We start from the raw sequence: 24,625 nt of genomic DNA, 5'->3' as shown, positions 1-24,625 counted from the left end.
TAGGGGCCCGGGGTGGGCTGGGTTTCTCTCAGAATGTAGCTCAGGTCCCAGCCAGCCGGTGGGGACAGTGGCACCTCGGCCCAGCAGCCGGGCTGGCAGCGCAAGAGCTTGGTGCTGGCTGGGGGAAGGGTCAGGGGGCTTCTGGTGCAGCTGAAACAGCTTCAGGTCCTGATTATCGCCACTTCCCGGCAAACGCCTCGAAGGAGGGTTCCTCCATGTGTCGGACTGGAGGATGTCACCGGTGCTCTCTGCGGTGCAGAATGCGGTGCCTTTCATTGCGCGGGGAATGGTGCAGTGATGTCCCTCACGCTGCCTGCTACAGCACGGCATTTGCAGACAAAACCGCGGCTTCACCCTTTCCGTTTTATTTTTAGCCTTCTCCTTTGGGATGCAGAGCTCTGCCGTGCACTCCCGCGACATTACAGCACCTACAGCCACGGGCGCCTGTCTGCGCGGGGGGCACCGGGTGGGAACAACGGGAAATGCCCCGGCGCTGCGGCGTGCCGCGCTCCCGGGAGGACTGTGTGTCAGGTCCGCCCGGGACAGCGGAGTCGCGGCCCCGCCGCCGAGCGACGCCCCGGGCCGAGCGAGCCCCGCCGCCGAGCGAGCCCCGCCGAGCCCCCAGGGCCGACCCCGGCCGCCGGCCCGGCTGCCTTCCCGGGGCAGCGAGGCGGGGGGCGGGCAGCGCCGGCCCGCCGGACCCCGCTTTCCCCAGCCCCTTTCATTGGGCTCTGCCCCGGGTCCTCCCCGGCCGGGCGGGGCCGAGACCGCCCGCCCCCCGCGGGGCCGCCCGGGGAACATCTGGGCGGCCGCGGCGCAAACATCTGGGCGGCCGCGGCGCATCCCCGGCGGGCGCGGCTGGAGGGTCCCGCGGGCGGGGGTCGCCCGGGCCAGCAGCGGAGCCCCGCGGCGGGGCGAGGGACGGCGGCGGCGCGGTAAGGGCAACGCGGCTCGGCAGCCCCGGCCGGAGGGGCGGGGGGGGGGTGGGGTGGTATCCCCGGGCGAAAGATCCGCAGCGGCCCCCGTGAGCCTTCCGCGGGTCCGGCCCCGCGCAGGGAGCGCGGCCGCGGCTCCCCCCGCGCAGCCCGGCTGTGGCACCGCGCAGCCTGCGCGCCCGCGCAGCGCCGACCCCGCCAACGGGGCTTTGGCGGCGGTTCTGTACCGTGGAGCGGAGCGGGATGAAGCGTCAGGGTGTGAGCGAAACGTTCGGTCTAGGTTTAAGTTTCTGGCGTGATTTCTCTTTCCCTCCCTCCTCCTCGGGTGTCCAGAAGGGGGGCGCACGTCGAGCTGGCATTTCCAGCAAAACCAAGGGAATTCAATGTGGCCATGGCCACCTACTGTATTGGGGGGAGCCCTGAGGGTGGGCTATCTCAGCCTCTCTGTTCTACTGCAAAACAGAATAACCCTTGGAAAAACACTTTCAAGCGCTGGCATATGTTACATTTTGTTTCAACTTCTCAGTTGTGAATTGTATTCTGCTCCCCTAAGAACACTAATACTGAACGTGGTATCCAACATTTCATTGTCTTTCTGACACGTGGCTTTCTGAAGTTTCAGAGCTTAGGAACCAAAGTACTTCAAACAAAGTATGCTTAATTTTTAAGCTGGATATTTGATGATTACATTACATACCTAGGAATTGCGATTTCTCCAGTCTGTGTAACTTTGCACCACCTTACATTACCGTTTCTGTAGACCTCTTTAAGTTACGGCATGTGTTCTACTGCAAGTCACCTTTTAATTGGTAAAAGGGAGCGATTCCAATAGCCATTTTAGATGCAAATTCACCACTGACTCTGGAGTTGCCTTTCTGAGGTTCGCTCAGATGCCTTTTGCCACTTTCCACGGTTGCTTATGTGGGCTTTCCCTGTATTCTTCGCTCTACAGATGGAGCTGGGTAAACCAAACAGATTTTTCTCAGTTGTGGAAAGTGTGGGTAGAAATAACTGCTGGGGAGGAAAAGTCAAACGAACCATGAGGAGTGGCTTGAATAATTATGCCTGTGTTTAGGCAGACTGCTCTCTGTTTACTCTTTCTTACATATCGAATCTGTCTGGAAATACCATTTTGGTCTGTACTGCTAACAGCCAGTGCAGCAGGACAAAAATGGGCCCCTTGTTTCCAGCCTGAAGACTATGCGAATCCAGGCTTCTCCCTGCGAGAACTCTTGTCAACTGGCTCCTACTGTATTTCTTAGATGTGACCAAACATACTCATGCTCACTTGCCGTTGGCAGCAGCAGTCATTTTGATCGTCTCTCCCTAGCTATGAGCAAGGCAAATTCCTAAACCTAAGGATTATAAATAATTAAACTTTTGTTTTTAAAATACCTTCTTTTTTAGTACAGTGCCAGTCTACTGCAGTACTCCTGTCTTACCACATAGCATGAGCCAGACCTTGAGTTCTGGCACTGCTTTTTGCTCCAGAAGATAAAAAAGAGACCCTTCTAATCATTTTACGTCTAAATCAGGGCCTGCTATAACATTTTAATGCTATCTGAGCAACATTCCTAATATTCTTGCTAAAGACCTTGCACTTGAGATATTTCTGAGGTACAGAGTGTAGCATCTGTAATGGCAGTGGGTTTGGAAGAGTATACAGCCCCTTGTTACAGCTGCTGCTCTGATTGAATTACAAAACTCCTACTCTGTTGCGTTACTCTTGCTCCCTACATTAGTTCTGTTGTCTGAGGGGCAGCAGGAACCAAAGCCGCTGCTACTGTAGCCCTGCGTTATGGAGGACTCTTCATTTTCTGCTAATCTTGCCTTAGCACTAGCCGATGCCCATTTAGTGAGTATGAGGTGGTACCGTGAGGAGGAACTGTACCTGTTTCTCTGATGCATTTTGATTTTTCTGGCTGGGTTAGCTCTCAGCCAGCCATTTCTCCCGGCTGTTATCAATGTTACAGACTGCTTTGCCAGGGCTTCCATTTGTTCATTAGTGTTTCTCTTTCATTTCCCCTCCACACAGCCTTCTGCTGTTGAGAATGTTTCCCCCAAGCGATAGTTGGTAGTGGCAGTGCATTTGGTCACCCTTGTGACAAGCACACCAAGCACCCTGGTCTTGACAGGCAAGACGGTAAAGAAAACTCCCAGGTACAAAGGCAAGTCAGCCAAGGCAAAGCTCTAGGTGCAAATCCCAGCTGTTATGTTGCATGGCTTTGTGGAAATCACAAAGCTTTTAATCTTTCTTTTTCTTCTTATCACAACACAATGTTGCAAGCCCCAAGCATTCATATCATTGGTTATGGCATCCAAATCCATGAGACTTAGACATTTATTCTGAATCACTTTGCCATCTAAGAGCCCGGAGGGCTCACACTACCTGACTGCACTCCTCCATAGACAGGCACAATGGCTGTCTTAATGCATCACTTAATTTCAGAAAGCCGAGGTTCCAGAACAAGTGCCTGGATCTCAGCAGGAACAGACAGCAGAATGCAGCACCATGTCCCAGTAGAACCCGATATTCTGGACACGTGCCCCTGGTTTCCAGTCTCCTCCCTAGCAGGGGACAGGAGAAGTTCAGCTCTTGCAAGTGTCGCCTGCTTGTTGCCCAGGTGTGAGCTGTTATGAGCATCGCATTGGGTAACTGAGCCTGTTGGCAATTTTTTGGTAAGAAAACTCAGTCCTTCCTATGAATGCCATCAAGGACTTATTGATGCTCTTGCATTTGTTGAGATGTGCTCCCTTCCTGTTTTTGTCATCTTGAGACTATGCTTAGGATGAAAGCTTAGTGGTATGCACAGCATAGCATGACACTTCTGCTTACCGTATTTTATTAGTGTTTGGTGGTTCTCTAAAGTAGTGTCTTCTTTGTAATATTCCAGGTTCTCATTCACAGGCTTTGGTCACCGCGATATCTGGTACTGCACATAACGATGAGAAATCTTAATGCCTTTTCTGCACAGTCACTGGTAGTTAGGGTAAGGGAGCAACCCTTGAGACCAAAGAATTATAAATCATGCTCAGGTCAGCAAGCCCTGTCCTTCATACCTGAAGATCTGTCCTCCAAGAACAGAATTCCTCACTTTTGTCTTTCAGACCTGGCTTCCTTGCAGGTGGAAAATACTATTTTAGACCACATAGCGTTTTCTCAGTAGACCCATCCCCTTTTTTTTTGATTGTGCCTTCTTGCCTTCAAGAAGCATTTGGAAATGTAAATAACGATGGCAGCAACTTCTAAGAGCCTGTAAGGAACTCTCTAAGTGTCAAATGCAGGTTCTGTCACAGCCCAGGTGGTCATCAGCATTTATTACAAATGTCTGTCGTAGTCTAGTGGTCCTGTGAACTTTGCTTCCCTATGACAGCCTTCCACTGAAGCCCTGACACTACTGTTGAGACACCATAGGAGGAGGTCCATAGAGGGGGTACCAACAGAAACTGAACCGTATTTCATTTTGTTTCCTCTCCAGAGCAGGGCTCTGATCTCAAAACCATCTGTAGGTATATCAGACTTTGGCTCCCTTGGCATTTTCCTGGCCTGTCGCTCAGGAAGCAGGGAATGTATAGGTAAGCACACCTGGGACTAGAAGGAGGAGCTAGGGATTATACCCCACAAAACCGGTTTTTGTAGGTTATCCAGGGAACAATCTTCTTACTGGCAGCGTGACCTCTGCTTGACCACGGACCTTCAGGAGCACCTTGTGTCCCTCGGGGGTTGTTCATTGAAGTGACTCCAACAGTGTTAAAGATGATAAAAGGAACTGACTTTATAAAGAGAGAGCGTATAGGAATTTCACCAGCTCGCCCAATTCAGGTTAAAATCAGGAAGCTGAGCCCAGCACCGGGTGGGCTGGAGTGGGGAGCTGGTGTGGGGTGAGAGCGAGGAGCTCCCGCAGCGCATCCTCCCACTGCCACGAATCCTCCCACCGCTGTGCATCCTCCCACTGTGCCGCGTCCTGCAGCGCTCAGCTGCTGCCGCACACAGCCAAACACCTGCCACAGCGTGCCAAACTGCCAGGAGCCCAGCATCGGCAGCACCGCACTGGGAAGGAAGTCCTGGGCTGTGGCCCTGTGCGGGGACAGGGCTGTGACCCTTTGGGGACAGAGGGCTGTGGCCCTCTGTGGGGATGGGCATGCTGGGCTGCGGGGGGACGGCAGGAGGCCACCCCACAGCAGGCTGTGGCTACTGCCGGCTGCAGTGGGCAGGGGCAGCTGCGGGGCCTGAAGCCAGGCGTGCTGGCGTGGCAGGCAGCGCTCGTACTGGCACTGGTTTACTCACGTTCCCGTGCTGTTTCACCCTTTAGTTCCGGCAGTGGTAGGAAATACCAGGGTTTATGACCAATAAAGAAACCATGAATCTTTTGCAGGAAAAAATGACTTTTATGTAGCCCATGCAGCTACAAGATTTAATTTTGTATGTGTATGTTCTTGAACTTGCAGTGATCTGATAAAAGGCTCCAAACTGGCAGTCCTGAAGACCAAAACTTCCATCTCCACACAGTGGCAGCTGCTCTGGTACTGGGAGCCAATGGTGCAGTTGTTGTGGAGTGTTTGTTGTCCCTGGACAATCCCTGGAGATACCCTGCTCGGCTCTGGGAGCAGAAACAGAGTCAGCAGATGCACGGAGAAAGGGGGAAGCAAGCCAGAAACTGAGGGTCATGAGAGATGAAAAAACACAGCAAGGAGCACTGTCATGGTTTAACCCGGCCAGCAACCAACCACGCAGCCACTTGCTCACTCCCCCTTAGTGATGGGGAGGAGAATTGGGAAGGAATGTAAAAGTCAAGGGTTGAGATAAGAACGATTTAATAATTTAAACAGAATAAAGGGGTAAGAACAACAATAATAACAATAATAATAATAACAACATGGGAAGGTGGGGATAAAAGAGTAAAGCAAAAGGTGTGCATGCAAGCAAAGCAAAGCAGAGCAAAGCAGAGCAAAGCAAAGCAAAGCAAAGCAAAGCAAAGCGAAGCAAAGCAAAGCAGGGAATTCATTCCCCACTCCCCACGGGCAGGCAGGTGTCCAGCCACCCCCGGGGCAGCAGAGCTCCATCACCTGTAACGGTTACTTGGGAAGACAAATGCCATAACGCCAAATGTCCCCCCACTTCCTTCTTCTTCCCCTAGTTTATATACTCGGCATGATGTCATCTGGTATGGAATAGCCCTTTGGCCAGCTTGGGGCAGCTGTCCTGGCTGTGTCCCCTCCCAGTGTCCTGTGTCCCCCCAGCCCTCTGGCTGGCAGGGTCCAAGGAACTGAAAAGTCCTTGATTTAGTATAAACATCACCCAGCAACAACTAAAACCATCAGTGTGCTGTCAACATTGTTCTCACATCAGAGCCAAAACACAGCACTGTACTAACTACTAAGAAGAAAAGTAACTCCATCCCAGCTGAAACTAGGACAAGCACTGGTTGTCAGAGGGCTGGGAAGGACAAGTACCTGGAAAGGAGGAGCTGCTGACAGATGCAAGGCACTGACAAACCAGAGCAGTTCAGGTTGTGGGCCCAGACTCAGCACTGGGAGGCTGTGCCTTTGAGTCCCTCCTTTTAACGCCACTATATAGATTTCTGGTCATTACCTCTTGGGGAGTTTTGGTTTTCATTCCTGTGTTGTAGGCCTGAAGATTTTATCAGGGGTTGAATTCTTCACTTACAGGCTTCAGAGCTGCCTGTTCATGACATTACCTGAAAATCCTTCTCTCTCACACCCTTAAGCCAAGAATATCGAGGCTGTACTCTCATTTTTTAGCATTTCAAGGAGTCTTGACTCCTGCTTTCATTAGTACACACAGCACTTCATTCCAGTTTCATTGTGGGGGAGCTATAGGTGCCGGCTGAGTATTTCCTTAACACCAGAGCAGTGATCTCATCTGGAAACATGGGGCTGTAGTTGCTGAAACACTTTCAGTCATGACATGAAATCGGTGCTGTATTTAGTGAACAAAGTAGTTACAGCAGACGTGGCTTTCCAGAGCAGCATGGCTCTCCGTGATGGGTACCATTTAATGGCTGCAGGATAAAGGGCATTTGCCTTGTGGATGCATCTTTAAGTGCAAGTAGGAAACTTTGGTTACTGAAGTGAACTTGTTGGTGATTTTCTTTGTCTTAGATGCATTCCAGTTTGCTGGATTCCAGTTTTTGGTAAAAGCTGTATGATCACAGCTTGTGCACTGATTAGAAAGCGTATACAAATGTGGTGTTTCCTCCTCTTATCTGGGTGCATTATTCTCACTGACATCATGATAGATTCTTGCAAAATAAACATTTTGTATCAAATATTAAACTCCACATCACTGTTGCCTAATCTAGCCTATGAGAGGAAAATAACACTTCGGTTTCACCATTGCAGTAAATTTGCTAATGTTTAATCTTTGGGTTAAACTTTTGTTACCATATGGTTCTGCAGCAGAAATGAAGGCACTCCAGCACGGTGAGTTTGTGGCCTTGTAACGTGTCATTTCTGGAAAACCCCCACATTTCTGGTTGACAGTTCTCTCAAGTGCAGGGCTTGATAAACACAGGAAATTGCAAGGCAGGCTGCTGGGAGAGGAGCGGGGAAGGGAGCTGTGCCGCAGGGCTGGCTGACTCGGTGGCTGCTGGCCCCACCGGTGCAGGGTGCGCTGCCTAGACCCTGCCATTTCTTAGAGGGAAAAGGGGAAAAGGGGAGACCGATCTGGTCCTGCAAGCAGCGATTGAGAACCTGTCTGAATAAGCAGCTGGTACAGCTAGTCTCTCCATACCACTCACCATCCTGCCTTAGTCCCCACATGGGTGGCCTTGAGAGATCAGGAGTCAAACTGGAAATGCTATGAAACATCCCTCCCAAAAAAGTCAGAGGATGTTTAAATCAACCATGTAAGTCTGTCTGTTGCCTGCCTTTCATGCTTCTGCTGGTGTAAGTAAGATAATTTTCAGGCTAAAAAGACAGCTTTCAGTCCTCACAAAAACACAGACCTTTTCTCGAATGCTCACTTAGAAACTGCCTTTCTCCACCGCCTCCTTTGCCAGCAGGTCCCTCTATTCCCTTCTGACCCTAAGAAGTAAGGTGCAGCCTGAACCGAGGGATGAACATCCCAGGCACACAAAGCATTACTGCTGCAGAGGGAACTTGCAGGCAACCATCAACAACCTATATTTGGTCAGCAAAGTTTGAGTGTAAAACACTTTTGCAATACTGTGCAGCTTTCTAATTGCTGGAAAAGCCCAAATCATGCAGGCAGAGCTTTCTGTGACTATCGCAAGGCAAACCGTGCCGGGAGTTTTCACGTGTGGAAAGAAAAAAGCATCTCCCATTCACAAGTAGCTGTAAATTATTCTCATTCCTTATTCCAATTGGCTGCAGAAACATTACGTGGTACTTAAAATTTATAAACTACTTCAATTATAGAGTTTATTGCCATAATTGTGCCCAATTACCTTTTTCTACAGTTCCCCTGTGACCATGGGCCCCTGGGCAGGGTTGCCAGGATGGGGGTCCAGGGTGAGGCTGGTTGGGGCAGTTAAAGCCTATGGGTGCCCTTGAACCCTGACAGAGCCTCCCCTCCTGGCATGCCCCACACCTCCCAAAAGTGGGGTTTCAAGGAGTACTTGCTGGGGAAAGCCCACGTCTGGGCTGGAGCATGCACCTCGTCTGGCTCCTGGGCACGCTCCTTGCGGGGGTGGTGGTGGGGAACTTCCCCTCAGCCAGAGTCCAAAATTCTCTTTGCCAGAGTCCAAAATTTGCTGGTGCCCTGCCTGCCGTGGCGCCATGGCTGGTGGTGGTGGGAGAGTCCTGGGTGGTGAGATGTGGAAAGCTGAGTGAGCCTGCCGGGGGTGCTGGGGCACGCACTGCTGGGAGCGGGGGCGACTCCGTCAGCAATGGGCAGGGGTCTGTGTGCACTTGCTGGAAAGCCAAACCCTGCAGGCACCAGCACCTTGGCTTTGCCTGGCAGCGTCAGGAGCAGGGTCTGGGCAGGGCTGAGGTTCGCAAGCAGGTCAGCGGCTGCAGGGACGCATGCGGCACCTGGTGTGGTGGCTTTGGGGGGCAGCGGAGGGAGCGTGGGCAGCCCTGGCATGGCTGAACCCAAACCTCATGGCACCAGCTGTGGGGCAGCCTCCAGGTTTTCTCTGCTTGCGTCTCTGGCAGATGATGTACTCTAGGGAAGGTGGTGGGCAGCAAGGAAGGTTTGCTGCTAAGAACATGGCTGCAGCTCTGCCAGCACCCCTGGCCCTGAAATCACTGAATAAAAGAGGGTCTGGGATTTGCAGGTCTTGCAACATCAGCCCTCTAGTGATTTGCTTACTAGCTTATGAAATAAAGCTTTGTAAAAAAACCCAAACTGTCAAATTTATTAAGTATTGTCGTAACATGCTGATGCCATCCTTTATCCAATAAATAGCACCTCGGCTACCGAAACTGGCTGGCTCCCAATCCGTGCAGGAGAGCTGGCAGGAGCCACACAGGGGGATGCCAAAGCACAGCACAGAAAGGCAGCAGCCTGCAGTCCTGCCCCCCTCTGCTCTCACCTCCTGTCGCACCCCTGCCTCACACCTCCTACAGCCACCCCCGATCCCGCAGGGCAGGCTCCGCTTACCCTCACACATCCTTATGTGGTACCAAGCCCCACCATGCGATGCCCCCTGCTTCGCTTGCAGGCAAAACTGTCACATCAAAACCGTAGGTGGTGGCAGTTGGCTTCTAGCCTGGTCGAAATAAACTCTTAAGCCTGATAAGAGAAAATTCATGAATTGGGAAGTTTAATCAGTTTAAGGTGAGCTCTGTCGTGACGTTTTCAAGTTTACTAAGGAGTTAAAGTATAATTCATACAACTCCTTTCTGAAGCCAACTGTATTGGGAGTGAGTGTTCTGAAGGTCTGCCACGACAGCTGGCTGGCGGACTGCACTGCCTCTTTCCAGAGAAATTCTGCAGATAACCCCCAACATCTTTGAATGAACTCAAACTGAAGTTTACACTCTGTAAAACTAATAATATGTGATTGTATTGTTTATAGCAAACCCCCCCCCAATTTTCCTGGTTGTGTTTGGTTTATATTTGACATGCAGCACTAGCTGCTGTGTCAGTCCTTTGCTTTTCTTCTTTTCCCTTGTGTTGAAAGGTAAAAAATAGTTTTAAGCAGAGTATCTCAATGGATTACTCCGATGTAGGGCAGAAAAGTCCTGCAGTGATTAGAGCTCTAGGTAACCCAGGTGTGATTTTACAGTAATTTGAGAATTGCCTTTGAAGTTTTGTGTACTGTGCACTACAAATGACATTAACACGCTGTTCTTCACCTGGCTCTTACTGCGGCTGTACTCTCACAGAGGGAGGCGTTTCATAGGGTTAATTCACCTTTTCAATCCAGTATCTTGCTTTGATATGGGGTGCAGGGTAAACCGTTCCATTTGGAGTGCTCTGTACCCACCATGAATGACGAGATATGTCATGAATATGTTTTTTCTAATGAATGGTGTTCAATGAGATCAGACACAGGGTGAGGAAAGGCTGCCCCCCACTCCTCCCCTCTTCCTTTCATTCAGAGGAGGGAAAAACCCAACGTGTCTGAAAAGACAGCAGTGCCTTTCAGGCCAGCAGGTTTTAGAAGAACCAGAAATCAAGGCTTTTAAAGCAAAAGAAGTGTTTCAAAGTTTAAAGCAAAGTTTAGGCGACTGCCTAAAACTTCAGTCTCTGTTAGTGCTGCCCTTTTCTGATGCAAACAAGGGTGCAGTGAGTACTGGCAGTGAGGCACGAGACTCTTTGAATTAAAGGTGTCCCAAAATGAGGTACCTCTTCTGTGAGATCGGGGGCTGGATCCGACCTGTGGGGCTGAGCTCTGCAACACACCACTGAAAGCCCAACTGCGCTGGAGGCTGCTGGAGAGCGAGCAGGGCTTTCCCCAGCTGCAGATAAAGCGCACAGGCATCGGCCCAGCAGGGTGTCATGGGTGGCGGGGGAGGCAGGGGAAGGGTCTCCCAGGCCTTGGACCCCTGGCTGCCACCTCCTCCTCCTGTGGTGCCTAGCCGGCCCCGGGCTGGGGGATGCTCAGCCCAGGAGCAGGATGATGGCACCACTAACTGTGCTGCACCCCAGGGGGGTCAGAGCTCAGTTCAGGTTGCTGGGGGGAGAGGTGGAGGTGCTCAGCACCATGCTGGTGGTGGGGTGCCTGTGCTGCCTGGCGGGCCTGCTGCTGCTCCCTGCTCTCGTGGCTTTTGCTGCTGTGACCCTGGCGGCCACCAGCCCCCAGGCAAGGCAAAGGCCCCCACGGCAGCGGGGCACGGCACCCCAGCTTTTCTTCCCAATGGGAGACAAGTGGCGTGCAGGAGCCCTTCTCCAGAGAGAAGATGCCCCAGATGGAGCCCTTCACGTGCCATGAGAGTGCACAAAGGCATCCCTGGCTGGCCCTGTGGCTGCCCCATGGCTGGTGGGTGCTGCTGCCCCACGGCACCCTCACACCCTCACGCTTGCCGCCAGGCCAGGTCTCCATGGGCAGGTGCAAGCCCCAGTGGCACCTGCAGGGATGCGCCAGGAGCCGGCTGGCTTGAGCAGCCAGCATCTCTGGTACTTCGGTAATCCTGCCCTAGAAACTAGCCAAGGGGAGCTTTATCCAGGCAAAGCTTTCAGAGCCCACTGCTGTCCTCCTGCAGCCCTTACACAGTGGGAAAGATCACCTCTGGGAGCAGAGGGGTGGTCAGCAGGGGCAGGATCCTCTTCAGCATCCCTGTTTCAATCACAGCCTGCCTCGTGCTACACATGAACTGTCTTTTTTTTTTTTTTTTTTTTCTCTCTCTCTTTTCTGGCTATGTAGGTCATCTCTCCTCATGCAGTTGGGTAATAGTCTTATGGCAGCTTCAGGACCTGTGCATGTGGAAAAGTTTCTCTTCCAAAAAAACAAATAAATTAATGCTTTCAGTGGAGTTTAGCCTCCAGAAATAGGAGAGGGTTCATGCTACATGACTAGACAGCATTACGTGAACTATCTGCAAGTACTCCATGGCCCACAAGCCACAGTTTAAAACTTCTTATGCAGAGCTGACCATAGGAAATACTTACTGACAAGAAAAATATACCAAAGCCTCCATGTTCTATTCATAACTGGATGGCTCCAGTGTAGTGCGGTGATAGGATTTTTAAGCCAGAAATGCCAGTAACAGAAAGTACAGGTTGCCAGCGCTTCTGAAGTGGTTCTTCTTGATTATTGCCTGTGCAAAGTTTTAGTGTGCCTTTGGGTCACGACGCAAAACAACTCAGTTTACAATAACCTAAAGAAAAATGGCAGTTTAACGTTAGAACTGTCATTTTAATGAAGAAGCTATCGGAGCTAAGTTAACTCTTCTAAAATCTGGGACAATGACCCAGAATTACTAGGCTTTATTAGTGGCACTGCTTCTAAATGACTGTATAACACTGTCCAACTAATTGCCTTATCACGCAGTGCACTTGATAATATGGGTCTAGTTGCGGGTACATAATTCACCTCAAGTATTGAGAATGACTTGATGTTTGTAAATCATAATGAGACATCTGGATTGAAATACAAAATACAATTTATTAGTGAATAGTCAGCCATGGGAACTGCATGCAATTAATTTTTCCTTCAGCTGGGTATTGACTTGATTTCTGTTTGTGGAGTAAAGAAACAAAAACCTGTCTAAAGGTGAATTGTGAATATTCATGTTCTCTCTTTTGCTAGTACCACTTCAGCAGCATGACGTAGTGCACTATGGCTTTTTTTCTCTCTACGTGCTGACAGCCAGCTCTGTGTTTCAGGCCAGCTGCTTTGCAGTTGGGTCTCTCACTCTTGTTCTGCAAAGCTGTGAAACTGGGGAAACTGGCTGGGTCTTTGGAACAACCAGGGGAGGTAAGCACCCAAATTTATTTTTAAATAAGGTGTGAGTACTTAATTCAGGGACGCCCTTTTGACCTGTGCAAGGAGATACTTTGAAATCATAACCCACAGAATTCCCCGACTATTTCCATAATCAATCTGCATTTGTTTCACCCTCAGGTATTGCCTAGCAGAAGACCATGGGCAATTTCAAAGGGCATGCCCTCCCTGGAAGCTTTTTCCTTCTTTTTGGCTTGTGGTGGTCAGTGAAGTATCCACTGAAGTATGCCTGTCGAAAAAACAAGAACATTTGCTACCTTGGTTCCAGGGCAGGATTTCAGCGCCTGGAGTTTGTTGAAGGGATCATCAAAGCTGTCTTTGCCCTCATTGGTAAGTAAGGTGGACTTGGGGCAGGCAGCAAAAAGTCTGTGCCTTTTAACACTTCTTTTTTAAAAAAAATATTTGTTCTCTGATGAAATATATCTCACAAAATATTGCATTTTGTTATTTTGTCCTTTAAACATGATGAATCTAAGAACTAGTGGTTTCCATCCATAGCGCTCTTCTGGAGCTTCTTTGATGCCTCCTGACTACTGCACAGCTGGTCCATCGGAGTGTCCATGTGATGTGCACTCCTTCAGGGAGAGAGATGAGGGGTTTGGGCAAGGGGCTCTCACCTGAAGCCTGGGAGCACCAGACTGCGGGGACACTGATCTGCTGTTTCAAATCCAGCTATCTCAGATATTGGCAGCCTCCACTGAGCTGCTGATAAAATATGTAAATGCAGATGCTTCTTCATTGCTGTCACTCAAAAGTGAAAATATGCACAAAGAAAGACTGAACTCCATCTTATTGCTGCAGGACTGTTGCAATGGGGTTGGGGATGTTGCTTCTCTGCTGCTGTAGACTGGCCTGAGCACAAGCCCACGGGGGTGGTTTAGGGAGCTGTGCAGCTGGCTGCAAGCGCCTAGTTCTTGTTCTCATTCCAGCATGCTGTATGTTAGCCCTTTACCTTTACAGGGTAAGTGAGCTAAATAACAGGGGACCCGGGGAGCTCAGCAGATGTGGCTCTCAAGTTGAAAAGGATCTTATTTTTAAGTATTTTTAGATTCTTAGATTCTATCTATCCACTCTTCCTCAGTTGCTCAGAGTTGCCTGGTTTCTAACCAAGGTGCAGGCTGTGCTGAAGTCTTGTTCTTGCTTTTCTTTCCTCTCCAGGATGTATCAGTTAGGATACATCAACGCTGAAGTGATGCTGTGCATACAGCTTACTCTTTGATGTGCCTTGAAGAATTATCAAACCCTGAATAAAGGTGTTCATTTTGAGGTGTGAGTGGGGACATCTTTCCTACAAATCTGTCGGTGTCTAGAAGTAGTTGGGCAGCTAAAACAGTCATCTGGTGTTTTTATTTTCACCTTGAAACAAAAAGCTATTATTTTAATGTATGGTCATTTCTTCCAGTCAAAAACATGGACCAGAAAGCCTGGCTAGGACAAACAATAAAAGCAGCAGCAGGAGTAAACTGTTCTGTTTCTGTGTTAGGAAAACTTGAAATTAAGATGGGAAAACACTGCATTTGCTCTGCAGCATGTCTACTTAGCAGGACACTGACCCACGTTTTATAAACAATATAATTAACTTTAATGTTTTGAAAGCATAATGTATTTTAAATCCTTCCCAAACTTCATTGATCATATAAAGTATCTAAAAGCAGCTTTCCCCTTGCTGGAGTACTGCAGCTAGCTAGCAAGACACCGAGGGGCCAAGGTAAGGGAGGTGGTGGAGCAGCAATCCAAATACTAACTTGATATACGCTCTCATGGGACCTTTAATAGATTGGCACAGGGGACGGATTGCTTTTTATGGCTTTGCAGGAAACGTCCCCTTTGAATTCAGAGTCTGAACTCTGCCATCTTGCACATCACAAGGGACTGAAATAGTAAATCTCTCTTTTGGGGACTTCAGCATGTGTTATACTCATGTTTGAACCACTGGGAAAGGCAGCTGAAAAATTCAGTCAGACAACTACAATAGCAATTGTTTTTTGGTTGGTTTTTTTTTTTTTAAAAAAAAACAAACCAGCATAGAATAGCTGTCTCCATTTTCATGGCTGGAAACTGCAAGATGCAAACAGTCCCACCAGGAGTGGAGCTGCAGCCTGGTTTCCTCTGGCTTTCTCCTCTCTGGACTGTATGAAGCTTAATACATGCTTGAGTTCACTCTGTGGTCTTTCCTTCAGCAAAGCAGCTTATTTCATCTCTCCACTGCCTATTTTCTTGGAAAAAAAATGTATTAAATTAATATCTTTGAGGCCTCCATGCATTTTCACTTGAGTTTGGACAAGATGTTAAAAACTTAGTTGGGAATGACTGAAATGGACAGGAGGGAGCAAAACATAGTGACCACCCAGAGCAATCCTCAGGCAGCCAGACTAAACCCCAAATTGCCTGGTGCTATGCTGCGTGGGGATATACCGTTGCCTTATGTAAAGACTTAACATCAGTCTGTACCTAAGGGACCAGGACAAATGGTTGCACTTCTCGTTTCATGCACAGGAATGGTGGCTGAGCAGTTTGCTCCTGATGGACCACATCTGAAGTTGTATAATTATGAGGAAAAACACTGGGATCACTTAATGAACTGGCAGCATGCCACCATGTACCTCTTCTACGGCATTTCGGGGTTGGTTGACATCGTGGCTCACGGGACCAGTGCACTGCCAGTGGCCATGGACAGGATGATGCTGTCCTTAGCAGTGTTTATTGAAGGTCAGTTTACCTCTCCCTGCAGAGGTGCGTGTGAAGCTTGCAGAGGGGTATCGGTCTTTGGTCTGGGAAGGTCAAATCAGCATTAGAGAATGAGCCTGTGGGAGCTGGTGTTTAGTGCCCTGAAATGTGTGGAAAAGGTCCGTCTTGGCCCTGCTTACACTGCTGAGGGCTCATCTGCACTGCAGCCCAGAGCACCATCACACATTGTAGAGGTGCACGTGTGCTCTCCTAGCTGGCTCAGACAGCAGCAGAGATGTTGTGTAAATAGCAGCACAGGCCGGTTTTGGGTAAGTGCTCAGTAGCTTCAACATACGCACTGACACGGGACATAGCTTGTTAGCTGAAGTGCCTTTACCTGCACAGCAGTGGCACCTTGGCACTGCACGGGGACATGCTCAGTTTATGGTTTCTGTACGCACAGTATATCTCATAGTATCCCTCTTGTTACATTGCAGAGACAGATGAATTAGACTTTTTGTTAACGTGTTTTAATCGAAAGGTGACAGAGCTGTGGCTTCCCGTGCAGTTTCCTGGTCTGAGCTCGAGAGTGGGAGTACAAAGTATGTAGGCATTGGTCTTACAGAACTACTCTCAGTTCAACTGAGAGGGTGATGTTGGCAGAGAAATGTCAAAGGCTCACTGTTTTCTAAAAGCAGATGCAGGGACATTACAAGGGAAGAAAATATCTTAAACCGATCACTTAATTTATTCCAGGTTTTCTCTTTTGCTACCATCTTCATGGGAGAGCCATGCTGGATGTTCATGTTCATCAGTTACTGCTGTTCGCTGTCTTTGGAGCTGCCGTCTGCGTATTTCTGGAAGTTTTCTTCCGTGGCAGTATCGTGCTAGAGATGCTCCGTACAAGCCTCTGCATATTACAAGGCAGCTGGTTCTGGCAGGTAGGTCACTCTTCTGCCTTAGGAATTTCTTCTTTCACCAAAAGTAAGTCATTTACCCCTCTGCAGAGGTTTCACAGGTGATAAAATACATCCTTTCAGCACAGACCTCAAAGGACTCATAGAAGACAATACACTCTTAATGTCCCTTTAAAGAGAGCGAAGTATTTCTCACATACATTTTACACAAGAAGCAGCAGCCATTTTACTTTTAATGCCTTTTATTTGAATCAGTACAAAAGCTAAGGTGGTTTTCTTGAGCTGCCCCTCGCTACAGTCACTGGCCATTCTCCAACCCCAGCCCGCTGGCAGGGGCTGGAGGCAGCCGTGTGTGCTGCCCTTTGCGGAGTCTCCCGAGTGCTGCCCGTGGGGTCCCTGGCAGGCGCGGCCGAGCCCTCATTGCCATTGCCGGGCTCAGAAGGTATTTAAGCTCCTGATCCGCGTTAAGAGGTTGAGGGATGTAAAGCCTCCTGCTTTTCCAGTGCTCTGGAAACTGAGCAGAGGTAGCAGCCAAAACTTTACTGTTTCAGGGATGTGGGTCCCCTCAGAACTTTTCAAAATGCAGCTTCCACACCCCCACTCACCTGTGATTCCATCCAGTTAATAGATGTTTGGCAGCGACACTTGCTCTGCTGTCAGACCAAGAGAGAACGTCTGAACCGCTGCGATCCTGTAACAAAGAAGCAGGAGTGCTAGTGCTGGTGTGTGTTTCATCTTATAGAGGAGAACTGAGGTCACTCAGTGATTTGTCTTTCCGGCATGTCTAGACTGGTTTCCCTTTTTTATATGCTGGCCAGACAGGATGAATAAAAACGTTTGCTGTTCCTTAGGAGAACTGGACACTCAGCACCAAATCAAATATTTAAATACTTGCTCTGGCAAGGTGACAGACCTCTGAAACGGCAGTGTTTTTCTATAAGTGAACCTGAGAACCTGGTGCTGCAACATTTGCTGTTTTATTTTCTTGTTTGTAAACTTTTCTTTGGTGATTCAAGAAGCTTTACATAAGAGGAATTAGATGCAACCATTTATTCTTTGTTGTCTGCCTAGTCTAATTTTAGAACAAGTTATTTCTTTAGCTCTGGAGACAATGTAGTTTCTGTTTCAAAGTAAGAAACTGAAGAACTAAAAATACAAGAGATTTAAGTGTGGCTTTTTTCACACCCACATCAGACTTCAACCGTATGTGGGACTGAAAACCACGTACTGGCTGCAGCATGACAGGCTTGTAAAAGGCAAAGGGACTTTCTTTCTGCATCATCAACACCCTCATTCATTGAATTCTCTGCATGGAAATGCAAAATGCACCCCTCCCCTCCTCCTTCCTCTCCTCTTCTTCCCAGCACCTAAATCCTCAGCTAAGCTGCTGAGTGACAGCTTTGGGCAGCACTGGGCAGCCAGAGGGACTGGTGCTTGTCACGCAGACCTTGGTGTAGCCACAGGGCTGCCAGTTTCCCAGCTTATGCATTAATACAAATTTGATCTTTCCCAGCTCTGAATAAACGAATCAGCTATGTATTTCACATGAGCCTATAGCCTGGGGAGAGAGAGCTCCATTTGTATGTGATTTCAAACCCTGACCTTTCTCTGGATGGCCCAGAAGAGACAGACTTATGGTTTGCCTTTATTTATTAATTTATTATTCATCTTCCGAACAGTGTAAGGCACTCCCAGGCGCCGTTGGGAAGAAGTGAGTCAGTGCAGATGGCCAGGCAGGTGTTCTGGTTGGCGACGCGGTCGTGGTGCAGATGGTGCAGGGCTGAGCACCAGCCCCTGCCCTTACAGGATGCAGCTGTGGCTGTGGCACTCCGGGCAGGGTCCTTAGTTCTCTGGGCATGAGCAGGGGGCTCTGGGACCGTCTCTGCATCTTCAAAGGCATTTCTGCAGAGAACCGTGTAAAATGATCCATCGCATCTGAGTGTGGCTGTAAAATTTGGTTTTAATAGTAACCACAGAAATAATCAGCACTAGAAGAAAATGAAACATCTGCCGTGTGATGGCGTAGCAGAACACACGCTACAGCATAGGATACGCATCAAATGGCATGCGCTAAATATCTTTTATTTTATTGTAGATCGGCTTTGTGCTTTATCCTCCAAATGGGAGCCCAGAGTGGAATCAGACGGATCATACTAATATGATGTTCCTGACCATGTGCTATTGCTGGCATTATGCCTTTGCTTTTCTTATACTTGCAGTGAATTACACAATCGTCAGCTGGTAAGTGACTTGAAACACTAAAATGTTGGAGATACTGTCTAACAGGAGCTTTATTTTAGAAGACTTTCACTGCCAAATCAAAGGGTTTGTAGAAAGTGATTGTCTTGCAAGGTAAAATTGAAATAGATGTGATCAATGAAGACAACATGACTCATTGCTTCAGTAGAATGGTGAAAAGCATTCATAATGTACAGTTCTGAGAGCATAATGCTTCTGACATAAAATGAGCTTTTTTTGATAGTCTTCCCCATTTGTAAGTGCCTATAAAGTTAGAAGCATGAGAGGCTTTTTTTTCCCTACAGCCTCTTCTCAGTGCTCATCTCTACTAATTCCAATGGCTTAGTCAGCAGGCTTCATGACTTATCTTTGGGGATTATGGGACAGGTTCTATTGCTAGCAATTTCCTGTGATCAGACAAAATTTCTTTTTCACTAGCCAGTTTCATCACCTAATTTCTAAAGTTAGCCCTTTTCCTTGCAGCCCCATGCTAATTCTGACAAAATTCCAACTGCGGTGTCAACTTGGCTGTAAAAATGGGCCTGATCCTGCCATGTGTGATCACCTTCTGCCTGCAGGACCCTACCAAGCCTTGGCCTGCACTGTCCTAAACATGCTTCTCACCCCTTGACTTTACCCCTACCATTCTAATTAGCCCTATCTAATCATGCTTCAGTCCTACGTGGTCCTTGCAGCCTTGCTTTGCACCAAGGTGCCAGTTCTGCGTGGCTCTCAGTCCGAAAGGCACCAACGCTCAGGGCTGGGTAGCTCTGCTGTGTAACGGATGGCAGCTGTAGGGAAGGTGACAGCAACCCTTACATCCCCTCTGATCTGGGGGCAGTGGCTGCAGCATCAGGCAAGGCTCCCAGGGTGAGCAGGGCACACTGCGCAGGTCCTCCGTGGGGAGGCTGGCCAGGCTCGCTCTTCTTCACAGCTTGACAGTACTCTTCTGAGCGAATGCAGCTGTTGGCCTTGTGCCTGCATAACACTGAACTTTCTAGATGGCACGCTGAGGTTTGCTTAGGGTGTACGCTCTTAGCTGTGTTCACAGGAGCAAGCTCCTACAAGCAGTATGTTCAGGCGGCATCGCCAAAGGCAGCACCTACGGGTGCCATGGCACAGGCTTGCCCTGCACAGCAGCCGCTCGAGCTAACACACAGGTATCTACCACCAAGGCCCATAGTTAAATTCTGCCCAGATTCTGCTTGAAGTCACTATGCCCTCTTTACGATGTCTTCCACAGTGGCCCACCACGAGCTTTCACAGATCAGTCATCCTAAGTCCCTGGTGAAACACAGGAGTTGAGCAGGTTTCTACCATGTGAAAATGGCCAGATGAGCTGTTGAGTTACTGTTGTCAACTCTCTTTTTTGTTGTTTCCAGGGCGGTTCGCTCAAAGGTTAAGCAGTCCCAGTCCATGGAAATGGGATTACTGAAAACATCTGAACGAGATCAGGAGTCAGAAGATGAAATTTAGTATGAATGTGGCTTGAGTAGTTTACCCACTCTACCATTAGGCTAACTGATACCTCATTTCTAGGTTTCTTTGCCATCTTACTCATTCTTTACTACAACTCGTTACGCAAATATCATCCCCTGTATACTGTCTACATCTACACAGTTACATCTTTATTTTGTGGAGGGCAAGCTTGGTACCAATTTGTGATGGCTGCACTAGTACCTTGCTTATCACAGGCTTCAAAGAAAACCAGGCTAATATTAGACAGATGTGGCTGGATGAGGTGGCATGCTGAAGGCTGTGTGTTTGCTGCATTAAAAGCTAAGCAAAACATTTTCCAGCTGCCGCTGAATGGACGACTTTCCATAATTAGGGTGTCCAAATAAGAGTGTTTGTTGCCCTGCAAGTAACTGTGCATAAGTAACTGTGCAGACCTGGAAAACAGTAGAATAAGATAAAAATTCAGAGTCTTATGGCTGTCGCGTAAAAACTTCAAGCCTTTGCTTGTGGCTTTATGTTAAATGGAAAGAACTACTCGGTGCAAACCTGTTCAGTGTTTCCCTGAAGAGCGTGTAGTGTGTTCACTCCCACAGAGCTATGAGCTTGGTGGGAGAGGCAAAGAGGTGAATGATGATGAAAAGCCACTGGAGTTACTCATGTCATGCCTAGACGGTCCTGCTCCTTGGACTGAAGGGCAGTGGCAGTGACTCTGCTTTCCCTCAGCACCTGGAGCAGCTTCTTTTCCAGAAAGGCTGAATGTTGTCCAGTGGGGCAGCACCCAGCCACAAAGCCAGCTTCTTTCCCAAAGTTATTTCCCTTCCTTTGTTGGAATTTGGTGGATTTCTGCAGGTTTTATAGCAGAGACGTGACTGGACCCTGCACCTGGGCCAGGAGTGGGCAGTGCTGGTCTGTGGGCAGGAAGGGATGGATTTGCATCCTTTTCCCTGTGCCACCCCTCAAGCGCCAGGAAGCCTGCACAGCACTGCACAGTGAGCTGTTGGAGGGCAGATGTTGCCTTCATGGTAGCTCCGTGCCCAGCTACCCACCAGTCAGTGAATTAAAAAATAATATTGTTTTTAATTGCATTTATTTTCTGCACCAAAGCTGGCGTCTTGATCTCATGAAAAGCAGGGTGCTCTCCCCAGTGCTTAGCATCACTTGGGATGCGTGCCAGCCTCAGCAAAAGGGAAATAACTGACACGTGACAAAAGACATCGGAAAACAATGCTGTTTATGAGGACACTGCCCCCAAAGGGCAGACTTTTGAAACATCACTCTGGGCATCACTGGCTCTAAAGGAGTCTTTCGAAAGACTGTTCCCGGCAGCTCGTGGCACAGCAGCACCTACGCTGTTTTCCAGAGGCCTGAGCATGGGCTGGTGCTGGGAGCATGGGCCGTGCTGCGTATCCACCACTGGTACGGTGGCATTTCTGGGCAAGAGCCCCTTCCCTTCAAGACTCCTCCTAAAAATGTTATTTTCTAAATATTTTCAGAAACAGGCTAGTGCAAGGCAACAAATTCTGTTTAAATAGTGCCAGATCATGAGGTTTGGTTCTGCAGAAGTGTGTTTCTTCTATTATTCAAATATTTCCAGATGCTCCCAAGGGAATGCAGAGCTGGACTCTGGTAGATGAATGAGAGTTGTAGAATCTGGTCCCTCCACTTTTGAGTTTCCTTTATATTTTTTCCGTGTGAACCAGAAAAATGAGTGGCATGAAATTGCTAACTGCAGTAAGAGGATTGCTTAAAAAGTTAGATAATAAAACTATAGCTCAAAGGGATCCCAGGACTCCAGGAAAAAAGAAAAAAAGGCTTTTTCTAAAGCTGTTTTATCTTTGATGAAATATAAACATTCCTTTCATTTTTAAGATCTACTTTTTATCTCCCTTTTGTCAAGGAGCACCTTCCTTAGCTGCATATGCTGTTAATGCTGAATTTTAGCCTGCCAGGTTTGGCAATGCCTTTCCAAAATCAGTGATGTCATTTATTCTGAAGGAGATCTTCAGAAAGTACTTTGCTTCTCATAGGCAGGAACAATGCATGTTTCTTCACTACTTTTCTTGACAAGTATATTTAATACTGTACAAATACTAAGGTGCTGTATGTCTAAAGTGACAACCTAAGCAGGAAGAAAAGCATGATGAACTGGCTTAGCTTTCATATGTCTTCTCAGAAGACTTCAGTTTGTCATTTCTTAAATTATTTTAGATCTTTGTCAACTATTGTGAAATGACACTTGTAATCGGGTGCCAGATTATCCAGATGAATTTACTTTGGAAAGCAGGAATAGTTGGCTCACATACATTTCTGTGTTTACAAACGTAAAATGGGAAACTGCAGATTGCTAGCCAAAGATCAGCACTTTTCTTAATAATTGTTTGCCCTTCTTCCATGCCTTTCTCTGAAGCATCTTGGAAATTTTGCAAACATTACTGAAGCCTGTCTCAGGACATTCTGTAAGCTAAGTATTGGTATGGCATTTTGGTAGCTTCGCATCTCAGCTTTACAGTTCTCTCACTGTAAATTCTGAATTAATTGATATTTACTCTGCTCTGCAAATCTAAGACTTGAGTTTCATTACTGTAGTTCCATTAAGATCATATTTTCTGCTGGCGTAAGCCAGAAAGAAGATCCACAGCTTTGCTGAGGAGCTTGCCCTGTTAACTGCAACAGGGACGCAGCGGCCAAATGCAGTATGTCACTACACCCGGCAACAATCCTGACTTCATTGCACCACATTACTCCTGTCTCTAAATGGCTGGGATTTTTTAAAGGGCATAGGTTTTTTCCTGTTAGAATGGCTGGGGTACAAAGCTTCTGCAGTGCTGGGCAGTGAAGATGGTGGTGAAGAAGGAGAACTTGGGGATTATATAAAAGTCTGCCGCAATAAGCCAAAATCAGTTAACGAAGTGAGCCTCAAGGGATTCGATAACCGGAGTGAGCTGTGAACATGGAGGGTGCTTAGCAAACTCTCCTTTTGAAGAAACTGCTTTTTCAGAAACCAGAAGTGCCAGTCCTCCAGTGCCATGGGCAGGAGAGTGGCTGCCTGCTGCGGTCCCTCCTGTGGCCACCCCAGCCTGGTGGCCCTGGCTCTGTCCTTACCTCCATCCAGCTGGGGACGCAGGTCTGCGCCTTTCCTTGGGAGAACACCTGGGCAGGACTGGCCTGCAGAGTGGTATCACCTGGATCTCCCTCTGCCTCCCTGCTGTGAATCTCCTGTACACCAGCAGAGAACTGGACAAGTAAGCCCATCAGGTGCACCTGCTGGTTTTTGGACAGCCACGTTTAGCACAGATACAGTGAAAGAAGCCTGGCCTGGGGGCTAACGCAGTTTGTGACCCAGAACTGTAGGGCAGGCTTCTTGCAAAAACTCTGTCTTTGCATAAGAGAAGGTGGCATTGCATTATTAAGCTCGAAGAAATGCAAGGAAAAAGAGGTCTTGAAGCCTCAAGGCAACAGCAGTCTCTTGGATTTAATGTTTAATACTTACAGTACACAAAGAGTGAGTGTCATAGTTTTGTGCCTGATGTGGTTTTGGTGCCACAAAGGAAAGAAACACCCTGTTTCAGAGTGGGGTTTTGCCTTGCAGAACACCTGACCCATTCTTCTCGAGCACTGTTCAAAAGAGACACCTGGGAACAGCAGCAGAAGGCACCTGTGATGATGACAAAGGTACAACCTTCAGCATTTAACTGGCAACAGATTTTTCTTGAGTTGAATGGGTCTGACAAGTTTACAAATGCCACTCAGAAAAAGGTAGCTGCTCTCAAGAAAATTTAACTTATTGTTAAATATCAGTGCCTTTGAACAACCATATGGTAGTTTATAATAGACAAGATATGCTTGTAATTTTATTTAAATAAAATGGATTTATTCATATGTCTGTCGTGTTTTCATGGGAAAAAATGTAGCAGTTTATGGGGCAGGATGGGTGGGACAGGTAGGTTACTCTCACAGCCCACCCAGCCATCTGAATGAGTGGGACTTGAATTCAGGAAAGGTCAGTGCTGCCTGTTGAATTCCCTTGATTCTACTGTTTAATTGTCATTTACAAAACAGGTGAAAACAAGTCTTTTTGAGGTCTGGGCAGTAGTTTCACAGATCCACGACAGCCAAATGTTATGGAAAAAGGAGGTCCCAGATTTGGATCTGGTCTCCTGTGTCATACGTGATGGACCAGCCAGCAAGCCAAGTAAACAGAACTGCATGAACAGAATCTGTTTGGCAAGCTTAATAATAAAAATATTTAGGATTTTGTTTGACTTTACTCCTTTTCTCCTTTAAAGAAAAGGAAACCCTTTTTCTGCTGTAAGATGAAAATGCGTTCTGAAAGAAAAACTGAGAGATCTGAAGAAATGCTAGCCAGTATAGATTTTGTCCTCTTCATATTTTTCACCAGTTTCTAACATTAAAACTAGGGGCTGTACCTGACAAAAAGGAGCTAATAATTTTGGCTACTCTCAGACTGCATTTTGGAGATAAATCGATTGTTCATTAAAGATTACAGTCCCATGGCTTGCTCTCATCATTCCAT

The 24,625-nt window shown here is 48.0% G+C and overlaps 1 protein-coding gene across 3 annotated transcripts; it reads left to right on the top strand.

Annotated features, from left to right (window-relative positions):
* Positions 1-787: 787 nt before the first annotated feature.
* Positions 788-23,970, top strand: TMEM45A (transmembrane protein 45A). 3 transcript variants are annotated; one of them, XM_056329618.1, is made up of 6 exons: positions 788-935; positions 12,932-13,141; positions 15,308-15,520; positions 16,235-16,419; positions 18,491-18,636; positions 23,681-23,970. In XM_056329618.1, coding segments are annotated over exons 2-6 (735 nt in total). In that variant the 5' UTR covers positions 788-935; positions 12,932-12,951; the 3' UTR covers positions 23,682-23,970. The 3 variants fall into 3 exon arrangements, with proteins under 3 accessions (XP_056185593.1, XP_056185591.1, XP_056185592.1); XM_056329616.1 differs by having other exon boundaries at positions 20,016-23,970; XM_056329617.1 differs by lacking the exon at positions 788-935 and having other exon boundaries at positions 12,930-13,141; positions 20,016-23,970.
* Positions 23,971-24,625: the final 655 nt, after the last annotated feature.

This window comes from Falco biarmicus, chromosome 2 (genome assembly GCF_023638135.1).
Source record: "Falco biarmicus isolate bFalBia1 chromosome 2, bFalBia1.pri, whole genome shotgun sequence".
Lineage (NCBI taxonomy): Eukaryota > Metazoa > Chordata > Aves > Falconiformes > Falconidae > Falco > Falco biarmicus.
The sequence above is the reverse complement of the archived record's forward strand: the minus strand, read 5'-3'. Positions and strand labels throughout refer to the sequence as shown.

Bases quoted from the DNA above. Each gene is read 5' to 3' on its own strand.
- TMEM45A (XM_056329616.1), top strand. From the start codon at position 12,952: ATGGGCAATTTCAAAGGGCATGCCCTCCCTGGAAGCTTTTTCCTTCTT. The intron at 13,142-15,307 runs GTAAGTAAGGTG...TTTCATGCACAG, and splicing joins AGCTGTCTTTGCCCTCATTG to GAATGGTGGCTGAGCAGTTT. The intron at 16,420-18,490 runs GTAGGTCACTCT...ATTTTATTGTAG, and splicing joins AAGGCAGCTGGTTCTGGCAG to ATCGGCTTTGTGCTTTATCC.